The sequence below is a fragment of the Mercenaria mercenaria genome, chromosome 11, assembly GCF_021730395.1.
Source record: "Mercenaria mercenaria strain notata chromosome 11, MADL_Memer_1, whole genome shotgun sequence".
NCBI lineage: Eukaryota > Metazoa > Mollusca > Bivalvia > Venerida > Veneridae > Mercenaria > Mercenaria mercenaria.
In genome coordinates this window covers 5,783,464-5,798,046 of record NC_069371.1, presented here as the reverse complement: position 1 = coordinate 5,798,046, position 14,583 = coordinate 5,783,464, and the positions used below count along the sequence as shown (strand labels likewise).

The window sequence follows — 14,583 nt, the reverse complement described above, 5'->3', positions numbered from 1 at the left end:
AAGGAACATGCACCCATTTGAACCAGATTGGAAGAGGATCCTCTACAGACCAAATTTACTGAGGATCAATAAATCCGTTCATGATTAAATGTTTTGTGCGTCCCCATTTGAATAAAGTTTCAAAATTACCCTATACCGGTGCTACAGACAAAGTTTGAGGAAGATCTATCAAGCGATAAATGAGAACACGTCGTTTAAATGTTTTTTTCTTCTGTTTTTAGCTCTAGTAGCACTAAAAGGGACCAAACTCCCCTATCTGAACAATCTGGGAGATAAGACGTTGTTTAAAGTTATTTCTATTTCTAGCTCTAGCGTCCCCTAAAAGGTCCAAGCGCCCCCATTTGAACAAACTTTAGAAAGTACTCAATAGTAATGCTACAGTCCAAGTTTGATGATATCCAACAAGCATTTAATGGTTTTTTTATTTTAACTCTGGCGGTCCCTTAAAGGGGCTAGACTAAAACATTTGACCAAACTTGATAGAGGACCATGCCACGATGCTACTGAAAAAACTCATCCTGAGCACTTTGAACTCAGGTGAGCTACAAATATATTTTGCCTGTATTATTTCATTTCCTTTAATTTCGTCAAAAAATAAATTCATGCAATTCGCTACAGCTCATGTGAAAGCGTGAAGGTAAAAACTTCAGTTCATTTTCCATATTCTATTTTTCAGGATTTCTGACAAATTGTGTTTAATACTGGGAATTTCATTTGAAAAAACATTTATCTCTAAAACATCATCTTCACAATAATAATCTACCTACTATGTTTATAGATTATAAGGTCTTTGATCTCATACTATTCATTACGTCAAAGGGGAAAGCAGTTTAAAATGATTAACTTTGAAGTACTGTCCCCACTGACAACATCGCCTATCATAAATCAAAACTATTTTTAGATTCAGCTATTCTATCTCATTCCGACAATTGAAGCAATCACTGTATTTGCTTCGTGAGGAAAATTGTTCAAATAAAGTGAGAAATGCATTTTAGTCAATGAGAGTAATATTGTGTTGTAACACCTTTGAAACGTGCGTGTACCACTAACTTGATAAATAACATCTCTACCAGTTATTGTTATTAGAAAACAGTACAATTCTAGTTACCTTATCCTCATAATATGGGCTCAATGTCAAGTGCAGAGTTTGGGCGTCGTCATAAGTTAAGGTGAACCCGAGCAAACGTAAGTATTTGTTTTTCGACGTCACTTGTTTTATTTGCATATTTTCCGAATCAAGTGGCAAATATGGTAATTCAACTTTACTTCCATTTACAAATACAATTCCTTCGTCATTCATCTCGACTAACGTGTTGTCGTATCGAATTTTCAAGCCGCGAATACATTTAGCATTCTTCAGGTTTGGACATAGACCAGTTTCCATTTTTACTTGTAAGTCATCACCGTCTTCAGCTGCCTCTTCAGTTGTCTGAAGATATATATTGATGTAAAATATAACATGCTCTTATGCGCTGAGAATTCGTATTTCCACGCTTTTACCTGTAAAGACGTAGATTAAGCGTCTGACGTCAGTATGTGCCGAAAAAATATAGTTATAAAAATCATCAGGCAGAATGTCTAGGCTAGCTTATGTTTACGACAAGGAACCAATTCTTCATTAATTTGTTTTATTAAAATAGTATACATATCTGAAGATATTCTGTTCAATATGTTAGAGAAATACTAAACGTAAAAGACAACATATCATTTTTGTTTTATTGTTTTGTCACCTTGATACAATTTTGAGACAACTTTCCAGCTTTTTCATAGTGTAGGAAGGCCCTAGATGGCATAATTTTAGTCACAGGCTAGCATATTTTCTAGGTAGAACCATCGATTTCCCGCAAGTCTGCTTGATGGCTTGCTCAAATAAAGTACCATGTGGAGTTTGGAACCCACAGTGGCAACTTTCAAGTGATTCAAAGACCGAGGCTTTAGCCTTTGTGGACGGAGGCCGGCCCCTAACTAAGACATTAAAGGTCTACTAACTGTAAGTTTGTTATTGTTTTATTAAAGATCACAGACTGTATTTTCTAAATAAAATATAGCCATAGCATTATCTTCCATTGATGGACATCAACAGTAAAAGAACATACCCTAGGGCCTTTTCAGTATAAAACATTCAGTGGTTAAATCGAGTACCATACGATATCAAGTACTGTTAACTAAGGGGCCAGGTTTCAGTAACTAACAGAATAACACAGAATATTATCTTCTCAGAAGGAATAGTCCCAACAGAAGAACAAATTATATTTACTTCTAACAAATGTAGTTTTTGCAATAACAGAGCAAATGATATTGATTTCTAACAAAAATGAAAGAATTAGTAATAGTTACTTCTTACAAAGTGTTGTTTTTGAAAGAAAGGAACAAATAATATTTATTTCTAATGAAGTATTAAAATTCAATAATATTTACTTCTTTCGCATGATATTTATTTCCAATAAAGTATAGATTCAATAAAAGAACAAAGAATACCTATAGTTATTCTAATAACGCTTAAGTTACAATCAAAGAGGTGCTGACTACTAACCTTCATTTAAGTGTGTTTGGCAAGAGACAACCAAGAAAATATACTTCCATTTAAGAGGAGTTGAAGAATGTTCATTTCTATTAAAGTGCTGTAGCATATAAATAAAGATATTTACTTCTATTAAAGTGTACTCGCAAAGATCGTTTCCAACGTCATAATCGTACTGTACACCATCAAACGTGGAGAAATGACCATACCCGACCACAGAACATGTCGATGAACAATGATTTTCTTCACATACCATACGTCCTCCTTTACATGTACTAGAAAAAGAAGCAAAGAATTCACTGAAAACGGTTTACAAAAACTAATCAATTCATAAATGTGACAACAGCTTCAGAACTATTATCTCGTCTTTCATATAATGAAAAGATGAATAAAATGTTTTTACTGGACAGAGTAAGTTTTCTTTTAGATAATGAAAAGATCACGGACCTTCCTTCATTATGACAATACAATTCACACATTACCAGCCTCCGAATTTAATGTGCGAATCTAGGATTTCGCAAATTTTGGCTAATTCTTCTTGTTTATTTTTCATGATTATAAAAAATCTAACAATTTTTGGATCACTTAAAGTGTATAACTCCAAGGATAGTAATAGGAACTTTAAATTAATCATCGAAATATCTTGGTAAGTTTTTAATTTATTGTTAAAACGATTACAATAGCCTACATGTATTGCCTGTTGCATACCTTAGACATTTTGAACACAATAATATTTAATTTCAATTTAACTTTTTTTATTGATTGTAGGGATAACGCATTTTATAACATCTGCAGAATCCCGAGGGTTTGGTTTATGCCCAAGCCCGGTAGGATGAGAGTACTAACCCATCGCGAAGGTTTCTGAAAATGCTACAACACGAAATGAACATCAGTTAACGCTAATTTAGCGTAGAACCTCGAAAGTCTGAACATCCACTATTGCGGAATCCAACAGTCAACTACTCTGAAAGGACTTTGTCATGACGGAATCCTTAGGCTGCCGGACCTTCGTAACACAGGCCTTCAACTTTTCGAACCTTTCATATACATGTAGATAGGTTCCGTTCACAGTACCGTTTAAGCTATAATTTATCAATTAATTTATTGTACAGTGCACTCACCACTCATTGCAGTCAATCATGACACTTTGACCTGGCTGAATCAATTTATTGAGATGTTTACAAGGACACTCCGCCGGTGTAACACATTCGTTGTTATAGTCCAGGACTTTACCAAAAGCACACTCACATCCAGACGTGGTTTCCGCGCATTCCTCCGAGGACAGAACTTGGAACAGGTTCGAACACATCCGCTCACAAAGAGGCTTGGGTGAACTGTAAACCTTGCCCACTGGACATGTCTTAGCTAAGCGAACGAGATATTGTAAAACATATATTAGTTAAGTTTCTATTTGTAATTCCACACTTTGGGACTTAAAATGTTTAGTATTTTCTTTAAAAAAGAAAGTAATAACCGAAATTCGAATACCAAGGTTACTGAATATTACTTTTAGATGCAACAAATCCGCAACAAGAAGTTAGTTCTACCCAGATGCATGCCTGTGCCTGAAAAAAAGACCGAAGGGGTATCTCTGGATTTCCTCCAGATGGTATAGTCATTGAACGACCTATACCCGATGAAGCAGTCACAAAATACGCGTACACATAGCCCCAAAACAACAGAGGAACTTAAGACTTATTTTTATTCTTTTCGTGTTATCTTTCGTTTTAGAACGCCATGTCACATTTTATTTAGGACATTATCTCGAGAGAAATCATCTGTGTCATTAAAAACTGTCAAGTTTTCGTGTAAACCATTCATGTCGGATAAGTTGATAATCTGAAAACAGCAGTAAATAACAATGAAATTGTTGGTAGTGTCGATTTGGACCTATCTAAAGCATTACACCTGGGTAATCATTCTGCACTATTGCATAAGTTAAAGTGAAGTAATTCGTCCCTACTTTGCTTTACATTTTATCTGGTCTAAACCAAGTTACATCTGAATCTGAAACAGTTGTCGCAGGTGTTCCAGAGGGTTCTGACTTAGGTCCTATTTCGTTTTTGATTAACGTGTATTATTTACGCCTATGTATAAAATATAGTACTGCAGATGTATTTGCAGATGATACGTCTCTTCCTATATGTCAATGGATAATGTCGCCATGTCATTGAACAATGATCTTGCCAATGTTGATAATTGGTGTTAACTAAATCAAGTGTCAATCAATGTTGCCAAAGTAAGGTAACGTATGAATCTACAGGGCGCAACATAAATCGTCTTGTAGAATCCTTGCCTGCTGTATGTTATAAGGTTTGAGAATTACTCTCAAATTCCCATGAAATTTTACTTGGTGTTAACATTGACAACTCAATAGCTTTGAATATTCATATTGATCTTGTTCTGAAAATACAGTTCCTTTTTTCACCTATTGTCAAGCAAGAATAACACACTTTCTCTATTGAAATGCGTTAAACGTGTTTTATAACGCACATGTTTTACCTCAATTTGACTACAGTTATGTAATTTGTGGGATGGGGATGTGGTGTTGTCTTAGATGATAAATCAATTCGCCTGCTATAACTGCCCGAACGCGTTGAACTAAAAAGAAACAGTTCTCATGTATAAAATCATACATGGCGTAGCTCCTGAGTATCTCAAAGATGTTTATTTGCTTCTGATATTCATTCTAGAATAATAAGGTTAGCGTCTCATCTCCAACTTTATATGACCAAACCAAACAGTGAAACTTTTAGAAAACCTTTTAATGTACTCTGGTTCAGCTGTTTGGAATCGCTTTCCCCATTGATATAATTGATGTGCTTATTAATTGTTATGTTGTTGTTATTTTTTTGTATCATACTTTTTGTTACAGGTGTTGTGTAGTTGGAAGTATTGTTGAGGGCCTTATTGAAGATGTGTACCCTTATTAAAAACGTCTTTTCATTATAATTATTATTATCATTATCATAACTACTACTACTACTACTACTACTAAAAAATGGAAGTTTATTATTAGATGACTGACATTGCATTATGACTGCAACTCTACAAACAAAGTTTATATGTTGAGCCAAGTTAAATATATTTAATAAGGATTTTCCAGTTTTAAATCAATATCTAGTGATAAAATATTTTTAAGGTGAGCATATCACACCTTTAACTGGGACAGAATTACTTACGACATGTATAAGCCGTTCTCCAGGATACCGTAGTCGAGTCCTTGGTCTCAACCTCGTCCACATATGCCTCTATAACGTCACATTTTACCGCTTCTTTTTCTTCTCTATCTTTTGCACCGCAGTAGGCGCTAACACAGTAGTCGAACCAATACTTTGGGTGAACCTGAAAATGAGCGTGTTTTCATTTGTTTTAGTAGCGATTTAATTTTCTACTATTTTGTCAAATAAGACTGTAGTTTAAAACAATAGCTATAATGGCCTGTCAAAGTTGAAGTTTAGCTAGACTTGTTACCACCCGGACTGAGTTGAAAAGCTACAGAAAATTATCACAAATACAGTCATTTGATTAAACTGACAGGTAAAACTGAACTAATCTATGTAATATCGGTAAATGCATGTCAAAATAATAATTTCAATAGGGCTTTTGTCCCATATTTAGGTACCTCAAATGGTGTACTGATTACTGTGAATGATGTAATTTACGTGTTCCTTTTATTTCGCGACGTGGAAGACAAAATGCTGAGTCATATCATTAGCGAAAATAGAGCGTTCGCGAATATCACGTTTGCAATTTACAGTACAGTTTTGATAGTGTCCAGATTTCCTGTTTGTTTGGTTTAGCGCTGTTTTCAGTATTTCAATAAGTGGTGATACGTTGGCCAGTAAAAAAAGAGCAGGAATTCAGTTGAATTTCCAATGACGATCAAGCAGTGTGCAAAGACTGCATAATCGTTCATTACGCATGTTTAAATGCGATAAATGTCAGATGCATACAACCTCCAAAAATCTAAATTCATTTAATTTAGATGATCAAGTATTGCAACTCATTAGAAGCACAAAGCCTGTGACTATATTATTTTTCACATTTATGTTCCATGAAATAAATATTATTGGTATTCATAGATACAATTTGTAAAGCCAAATATTAGATAACATAACATAACATAACATAAAATAACATATATTTTATTTGACATTAAACTGCAATTGCACATTTATAGCCACAATGATTTACTACACGAAGTTTTATTTAATTATTTATCTTTTTTTTGTGTTGTGATGACGTCAAAAATTGGATTGGTCGACAGACTCGTCATAAACTACATTTTCATGATTCCTCAACGCCATGATTAGTAAGCACGTCACTATCAGGTACAAAAGTATGCGATTTCACGCATACTATAGTATATAACTTTTTTTCTACCCTTGTTGCTAGAAACTCACCGCTTGGACTCCTCTGTAAACAGCAAGTATCGGATTACATGCTATTTCTGCTTCCATCTGCGTAGCATCGCCAGAGCATTGCGACCCAAGAGGATAACCTGCCTCAGGACACTGTAACACACAATAGGCGTAATATCTACATTCCGAAATCATGCTACATCTAACAAAAACAACACTGATATGAATATATATTACCGACATAACACCTGAAATTTATCTGTCTAATGTGGTCTTGATATATATATCAAAGCACTGTGTTTCCCTTCTAAATACTTATAATAACGTCGGCAGCTAATATCTCATCTCTCTACGCACTCTATATTAGGGACTTAATTTAGGTGTAAAAATAACTTAGTAACCAGATCAAAATACACTGTGTCATCAGTTATGTCAAAGACTTGAACTGTAGTGTACGGCAACCGGGGCCTTGTCTACACTGCTCCCAAACTGTGGAACTTTTTCTAAATCAAAATAACATATGCTGATACGCTTGATACTTTTAATAGTCTGTTAACGCCTCACTTTGCAACACTTTTCAAAAGTCTCGTAAGAAACTTACGTAATCTGGAGTAATGACTGTATGACTGTTTCCAAACTCGTAAGCCTCACCGGTTATATCATCTGAAAAGATAAAACGCGATACTGGTTAATGGTTTAATGCTGACAGTTTACCAGACTTTAAACATATTTCAACATTTGGAAGCCATATGAGCCGCGCCATGAGAAAACCAACATAGTGGCTTTGCGACCAGCATGGATCCATACCAGCCTGCGCATCCGCGCAGTCTGGTCAGGATCCATGCTGTTCGCTAACAGTTTCTCCAATTCCAATAGGCTTTAAAAGCGAACAGCATGGAGCCTGACCAGACTGCGCGGATGCGCAGGCTGATCTGGATCCATGCTGGTCGCAAAGCCACTATGTTGGTTTTCTCATGGCACGGCTCATATGTATATTGTTATTGACGTAAGGTCATTGAAAGTCTGTTATAACATTGCTTAATTGTACAAGTTTTCTTGGGTTTACTTTACCTCCTACTCGGACTTAATCATTGACTTCCTTATTCTAAAATATCAAACTTTAAATCAAAACTTAAGTTTTAAATTGACTAAATTTTTTATTGTACGTTTTAGAAAATGTAGCCTGTAACATCGTCTATGAAAGGTATGGATGAAATTGATTGGTTTTGATTTCTGAATTACTGATATATTTATTACTGAAACCACTACATTTTAATTGTTAAAGTGTTTTGTTTAACCGCCAACATTAAACCGCCTCTTTAGGATGTACGCACGTATTGAGTTTAGGTTTAACATAGGTTTAATAGTGTACATTCAATGCGTGCGTACACTCAATGCGGGAGATTTAATGCTGACCTTGTTTAATTCAAGTATGAAATGTCAGGTACTTGAAAAAGCAGCTCTCTGATTGGTTAGTTAGACTTACTGGTGTCATATAAAAACTGTGGATGCATTTTATCAAAGTCTTGCATAAATTGTTTGGTGAGGACTTTTTTTCTCAAAATTGAAGTATCGTTTCAATAGAAACTCAATGGAACTTTTACCAAACATGGACATACGGCAATCTGTTTTGAAATCACACGAATTCTGAAGTTTAAGCTGTCATGTGACTAGAATTAAAACTTCTTATCGATCATGTCACAAGCTACAAGACATTGTCCAATTTAAATGAAAATGTGAAGAAACGACATTTTTATATTTCAGTATGAGATAAGGGGTGCATAAGGTGATGTAACATATTACTAATACCCATCTGGTACAGTATATGACTTCTTTCAACCTCTCACAAGAAATTTAGATATACGTATTATATTGTCTTTTTAACGTTTCTTACCTGACTGGTCGTCGTCTGCGTTTCCACATAGTCCTACCATGTTACGTGTTATACCTCTTGTCATGTGAATATATACACTTCTGCCATTTGTTTTCACTTTTACGTTTTGGAAAGAAATAATCCAAATATCTTCTTCCCTGTATGCGGTCATTGCTACAAAATAAACAAATATTTCAGACTAAATGATAGTACTTAAAAGACCCCTCCAAATCATAAATGTCTTAAATGTTTTTTATGTTTTAAATGTTGTGTACGTCGATATTGCAGTTGATGGCGGTGACATATAAATAGAGGAATGCCAAAAATTGTAGTCTGGTTAACACAACAGCGTCCAATTCAACCTTTGACCTTGAATATTAGAGTATTGACACTGTTAATACAGTTCAAGTTTGCAATAAAGGCTTCTGTCAGATCCAGATCAAATAGAAATGGCAGTAACATAGCTATGACCCAGACAGAAAGTAGAATTAAGATCATCTTGAGCTATCCTGTCCTTGACCCTGAACATTTATTAAGACATTCAATGAACATTTCCAAGTGCAGTGTAATACTTATGATTGCAAACCATATATAAGATCAGAAATGTGGTAATAAAGGTATGGCCCAAAACAGACATTCTATACCTTTTTGTCTATTGTTTTGTTATCGAACGATATTTTCAATGTTTATCAATGTTAAAATAGAACTGAGAATAGTTTTTGTGTGCGCTTTTTATAGAACTGTGTCAGCTTATGCATATTAAATGAAAGTAGTCCGGCAACGTATAATATGAATTTTTTTAACAGGTCGTATTTCTTATGCCCTTGCGAGTCCCCTGAACTTAAAGATAGGACAGTCACATACTACAGTGTTGTTACACATATTTCAGCATATACCTAATTAAATTGAAAAATAAAAATTGCTCCTACAAGCAACTTCATTATCAAAAATCCATTAAACTTCCAATGACATTGACTAGGCTCTACAACCCCATGATATTGGGATTAAAATTTCACCAAAAATGAAACTTTTATCCGAACATGAGTAACAAAAACATACTCCTGCAAGAAAGTGCATCATATATGGCCCATTGCAAGCCATGCATCGAAACCGCAATGCTACGATAAATAATTAAACCAAGTTTTAATAAATCGGCGTGTAGATAACACATATATGACAGACAAAAAACTGCAACATTTCCATCCTTTACATTGATCTTCAAGATGGACTGACAAATTATATGCATTGCACATAACAATGCTAGAATAAATACTCATGCCAGGTTTAAATAAATAGCATTAACAAGAGTTTTCACTAAATGTGATCCCCACACCTCTACAAACACACTAAAAGCCTTGAAAAGGTGTAGGTATATCACAAAAGGGTCATTATAACAGCAGTTTTGTGACTTTTCAAAGATGGGTTAAAGTTGTAAAATGAGCGAAAGCATAATTTAATTTTGTTGAAATTGTGAAAACTTATCACCAGCATACTGTTCTAAGCGTAGACTAAATTTCAAAATTATACGTTCTTCTGGCAAAACCGTAGTTTTACCTGCCTTTGCCGGGACCAGTCAGAAACCGTAGTTTTACCTGCCTTTGCCAGGACCAATCAAAAACCGGAGTTTTACTCGCCTTTGCCGTGACCAATCAAAAACCGGAGTTTTACTTGCCTTTGTTGAGACCAAGCGTAGTTGAGCTCTTTTCAGAGACACTTATGGAAGTACCATCATAAAACAATTGTCCGTTGTTAACTTCCACTTTGGTCCCTGTTGATTCAATATCAATTCTCTGAAATAAAAATTCCGATTTTAATTATACAACTGAAATCATAAATTGAATACTGGTCAAAAGAATCATTTTGACATGAAAAACAAGAAACTGCTTTTGAAAAAGCGCATGCCTTCTAAATCAGTCCCTATACTGCTGCCTTCTTTGGACTGGACTTGTTAACTGTTAATATTACGTAACATATGGCTAAATGTTAGGACAATTTTTATAACATAATACTTTACACAAACATACTAAATTCTGTAATGCACACAGGAATTTGTGTGACATCGTTCTCAAGCTTGTAGCTACCAAAGTGAAGAAATTTCTCCAAAGTATAACAACATTATGAACCGTATTCAAATATTTGTGTGGTGGATATAACATGTTCGTTTAACAAAATGAAACTATACTTCTGAAATCATGATAATAAATGTGAAATTGGATATAACATATTCGTTTAACAAAATGAAACTATACTTCTGAAATCATGATGATAAATGTAAAATTGGATATAACATGTTCGTTTAACAAAATGAAACTATACTTCTGAAACATGATAATAAATGTAAAATTGGATATAACATGTTCGTTTAACGAAATGAAACTATACTTCTGAAATCATGATAATAAATGTAAAATTGATAATGTACGACAGAAATAAAAACCTACAGTGGCTACTCAGGTCAATCTGGGAACTGAGCTTCATATTCAAACAGTGCCTACTACTTGCTTTGTAATTTATTGTTCCGATATGTCACATCAGTATTTAACTCTGAGACAGGGGACATAAAATATAAGCCATGAAGAGTTATGGTTGTTATACATTACACTTCCTGTCAAGTGTTCATGCCATACAAACAAAATATGTCACTTACAGGTGCAAGAATCTCATAGACAGTTTCAGGAACCGCACATACAGCTGCGTGTACTACGCATTAAGTTACAATCGCCATATGTACATGTAAAAGCATCGCATATAAACTTTAAGTTAAAGCACTACATATCACGTTAAAACCACCGCATATAAAGTTGAAAACACCAAACATAGCCCGACAAAAAGTTAAAAGCTCAGACTTTGCAGTTGAAAGCACCATATATGACCGAAAGCACCACAGTTGATAGTGCATATAAAGAAAAAAGGGCCGCAAATACAGATGAAAGCACCGAATATACCGTTGAAAGCACCATATATACAGCAGAAATGATCGTTTACACAGCTAGAATCACAGCACACTCTATAGACAAAGTTACACTTTTAATAAAGTGTATAATCACTGTTTGTAGAGGTACTTCATATATGGGTATAAGTACAGCACATTGATGTATCAACATCAAAATACAGCAATGGCGTTCCATAGGATAAAGTTGTTGCTAAATAGAAGTTATGACTCGAAACACCTTCAGTACCGTCATGTTATTATCTTTTTAGGTCAAAAGCATGTTCTACGACTGACCTTGGTACAGTTGCTGTACGGATCATCTGCTCCACAAGCACCGACATCCAGGTTAACACGCCAATTGTTCAAACTGTCCGAGGCCATAGTATAGGTGCAGGAACCATCAAACACGTACAATGTACCATCGAAGGTTTGGTATAAATTCTTTCCAAAGTTAAAACAATGAAGATGGTCTGGTATCTGCGGGTTCTCTGTACAAAGGTAAATACTTTAGTATAACCCTTAAAATTACAAATCTTAATGTTTAGTCTTAAGTATAGTTTTGGATCTGTTGTGTCTCTTTACCACAGTAAATGTATTAGTAAAAGCCTAACAAGATTGGCTGGGATCTCTAGTGTCTCTTTACAAAGGTAAATGTATTAGTAAAAGCCTAACAAGATTAGTGTCTCTTTATAAAGGTAAACGTATTAGTAAAAGCCTAACAAGATTAGTGTCTCTTTATAAAGGTAAACGTATTAGTAAAAGCCTAACAACATTGGCTGGGATCTCTAGTGTCTCTCTACAAAGGTAAACGTATTAGTAAAAGCCTAACAACATTGGCTGGGATCTCTAGTGTCTCTTTACAAAGGTAAACGTATTAGTAAAAGCCTAACAAGATCGGCTGGGGTTTCTAGTGTCTCTTTACAAAGGTAAACGTATTAGTAAAAGCCTAACAAGATTGGCTGGGGTCTCTAGTGTCTCTTTACAAAGGTAAACGTATTAGTAAAAGCCTAACAAGATCGGCTGGGATCTCTAGTGTCTCTTTACAAAGGTAAACGTATTAGTAAAAGCCTAACAAGATCGGCTGGGGTTTCTAGTGTCTCTTTACAAAGGTAAACGTATTAGTAAAGGCCCAACAAGATCGGCTGGGATCTCTAGTGTCTCTTTACAAAGGTAAATGTTTAACCTTAAGTTGTACAAGATGGTTTCGTTCTTGTGTTGCCTCAGTACACAGCTAATCTTTTTGTTCTAAACTTTCAAGAGTCCTAAGGTAAATGTTTACAAGTATTAGCATAGAAGCCTGTAGGTGGTTTTGTTTCGGGTCGTACGTTAGAGTTTTTGTTAAACCGATTTGAAATGTTTCGTCCTCTGGTCAATTTTTACAATGGGCTTCGATAAGAAAATCGCAATTTAAGTGACACTTTCTCATGAAGAATGTAAATTAAATAATTTAGTTATAGTGGTAGATTTACTTCCATGTACTTAGTTTTTCACTATCCGTCAATTATCCGTTGGATACCTTAATTATTTATTAAATATGTATCATTGCTTTGAACTGTTTTACATCAAAATCTACCTTTTGTCAAAATTATCCTTTAGAGAGTCAGTAGTGCTGACTAATTTGATAGTATTACATTCTCGGCGACGTTTATGTTGCCCGTATAACGGCAACAAGCCATTATAGTTTACTAGTATTGCAATTAACAGTTGGCAAAACTTCACTTTCATAATTTTAACTGAAGGTATAAGTGCTTAGTAGCTTTCAAGGACAAAATTATAACAAAAAGAGCGATTTCTAATTACCTGGAGGGCACGCTTGGCACATTGATCCATATCTACCCCATGCCGCACCTCCAGCATTACAACACTGATCCTTGGGAACGAGCTGACCAAAGGATGACGAAACCTTGACTCCTTGGCAACCTTTATTTATATAACAATACTGCAGGTGTTGGTCTTCCTCTGTTTCTGTAATTAAGATTTTCTAACTATAATCGAAAAAGATAATATAAAAACTACGAAAATTAAGATTTTGGCTAACTTTGACGTCGCAATCAACTGCTAAAGCTTTTTGATAGGTTTTTCTAGCTTTTTAAAAGCTTGAAAGTGCCATCACTTCACAATGGCCGGATGATAGAGTTATTGGGAAAAAAATGATCTATAAAAATACAAAACTATTGTGAAGAAACACAGAAGATGTTATGATTTTTACAAGTAAAGGAAAATGAAATTCGGGGCTTTTTAAGCCAAAAGATGTTTGGAAATATTGTAAAAGTAATGTTAATCATTAAATATCTACTGCATCTTTTCGAGTTAGGAAATGATATTTTTAGAATATAAACATGATGTCGGAAGATTTTTCTTCTACTAATGATTTTAATTGCGAAGATGTTGTTGATTGAATTATAGATCAGCCAATATGTGTTAACGAAGTCTTATGATGCTGTAAAATTATTGAACAGTTGAAAGGCATTTGGGAAAAAAAAGCCTTTTTGTTAAATTAATATTTAATCGAGTTTATAGTCAGTTGAAAAACTTATTCCAGCTAACCAGAACGATATTATAGAACTCAGCCACCACACCTTTATAGCTGACGAAACACTATAATTCAGTTTCAGATGTCAAACTTCATTTGAGCCATGCCATGGGAAAACCAACATAGTGGCTTTGCGACCAGCATGGATCCAGACCAGCCTGCGCATCCGCGCAGTCTGGTCAGGATCCATGCTGTTCGCTAACAGTTTCTCCAATTCCAATAGGCTTTAAAAGCGAACAGCATGGAGCCTGACCAGACTGCGCGGATGCGCAGGCTGGTCTGGATCCATGCTGGTCGCAAACCCACTATGTTGGTTTTCCCATGGTACGGCTCATTTTTGCTTTCATTGTTGTTGAAAAC

At 34.9% G+C, this 14,583-nt stretch overlaps 1 protein-coding gene across 1 annotated transcript in view; it reads right to left on the bottom strand.

The window, feature by feature from the left end:
- LOC123531345 (mucin-16-like) overlaps positions 1 to 14,583 on the bottom strand; it is a 155,823-nt gene that overhangs the window by 130,412 nt on the left and 10,828 nt on the right. The window contains 10 exon segments of the mRNA XM_053518371.1: positions 1,109 to 1,429; positions 2,649 to 2,796; positions 3,643 to 3,886; positions 5,704 to 5,866; positions 6,928 to 7,038; positions 7,487 to 7,548; positions 8,780 to 8,932; positions 10,431 to 10,548; positions 11,985 to 12,178; positions 13,491 to 13,655. Of these exon segments, the coding sequence (XP_053374346.1) occupies positions 1,109 to 1,429; positions 2,649 to 2,796; positions 3,643 to 3,886; positions 5,704 to 5,866; positions 6,928 to 7,038; positions 7,487 to 7,548; positions 8,780 to 8,932; positions 10,431 to 10,548; positions 11,985 to 12,178; positions 13,491 to 13,655 (1,679 nt within the window).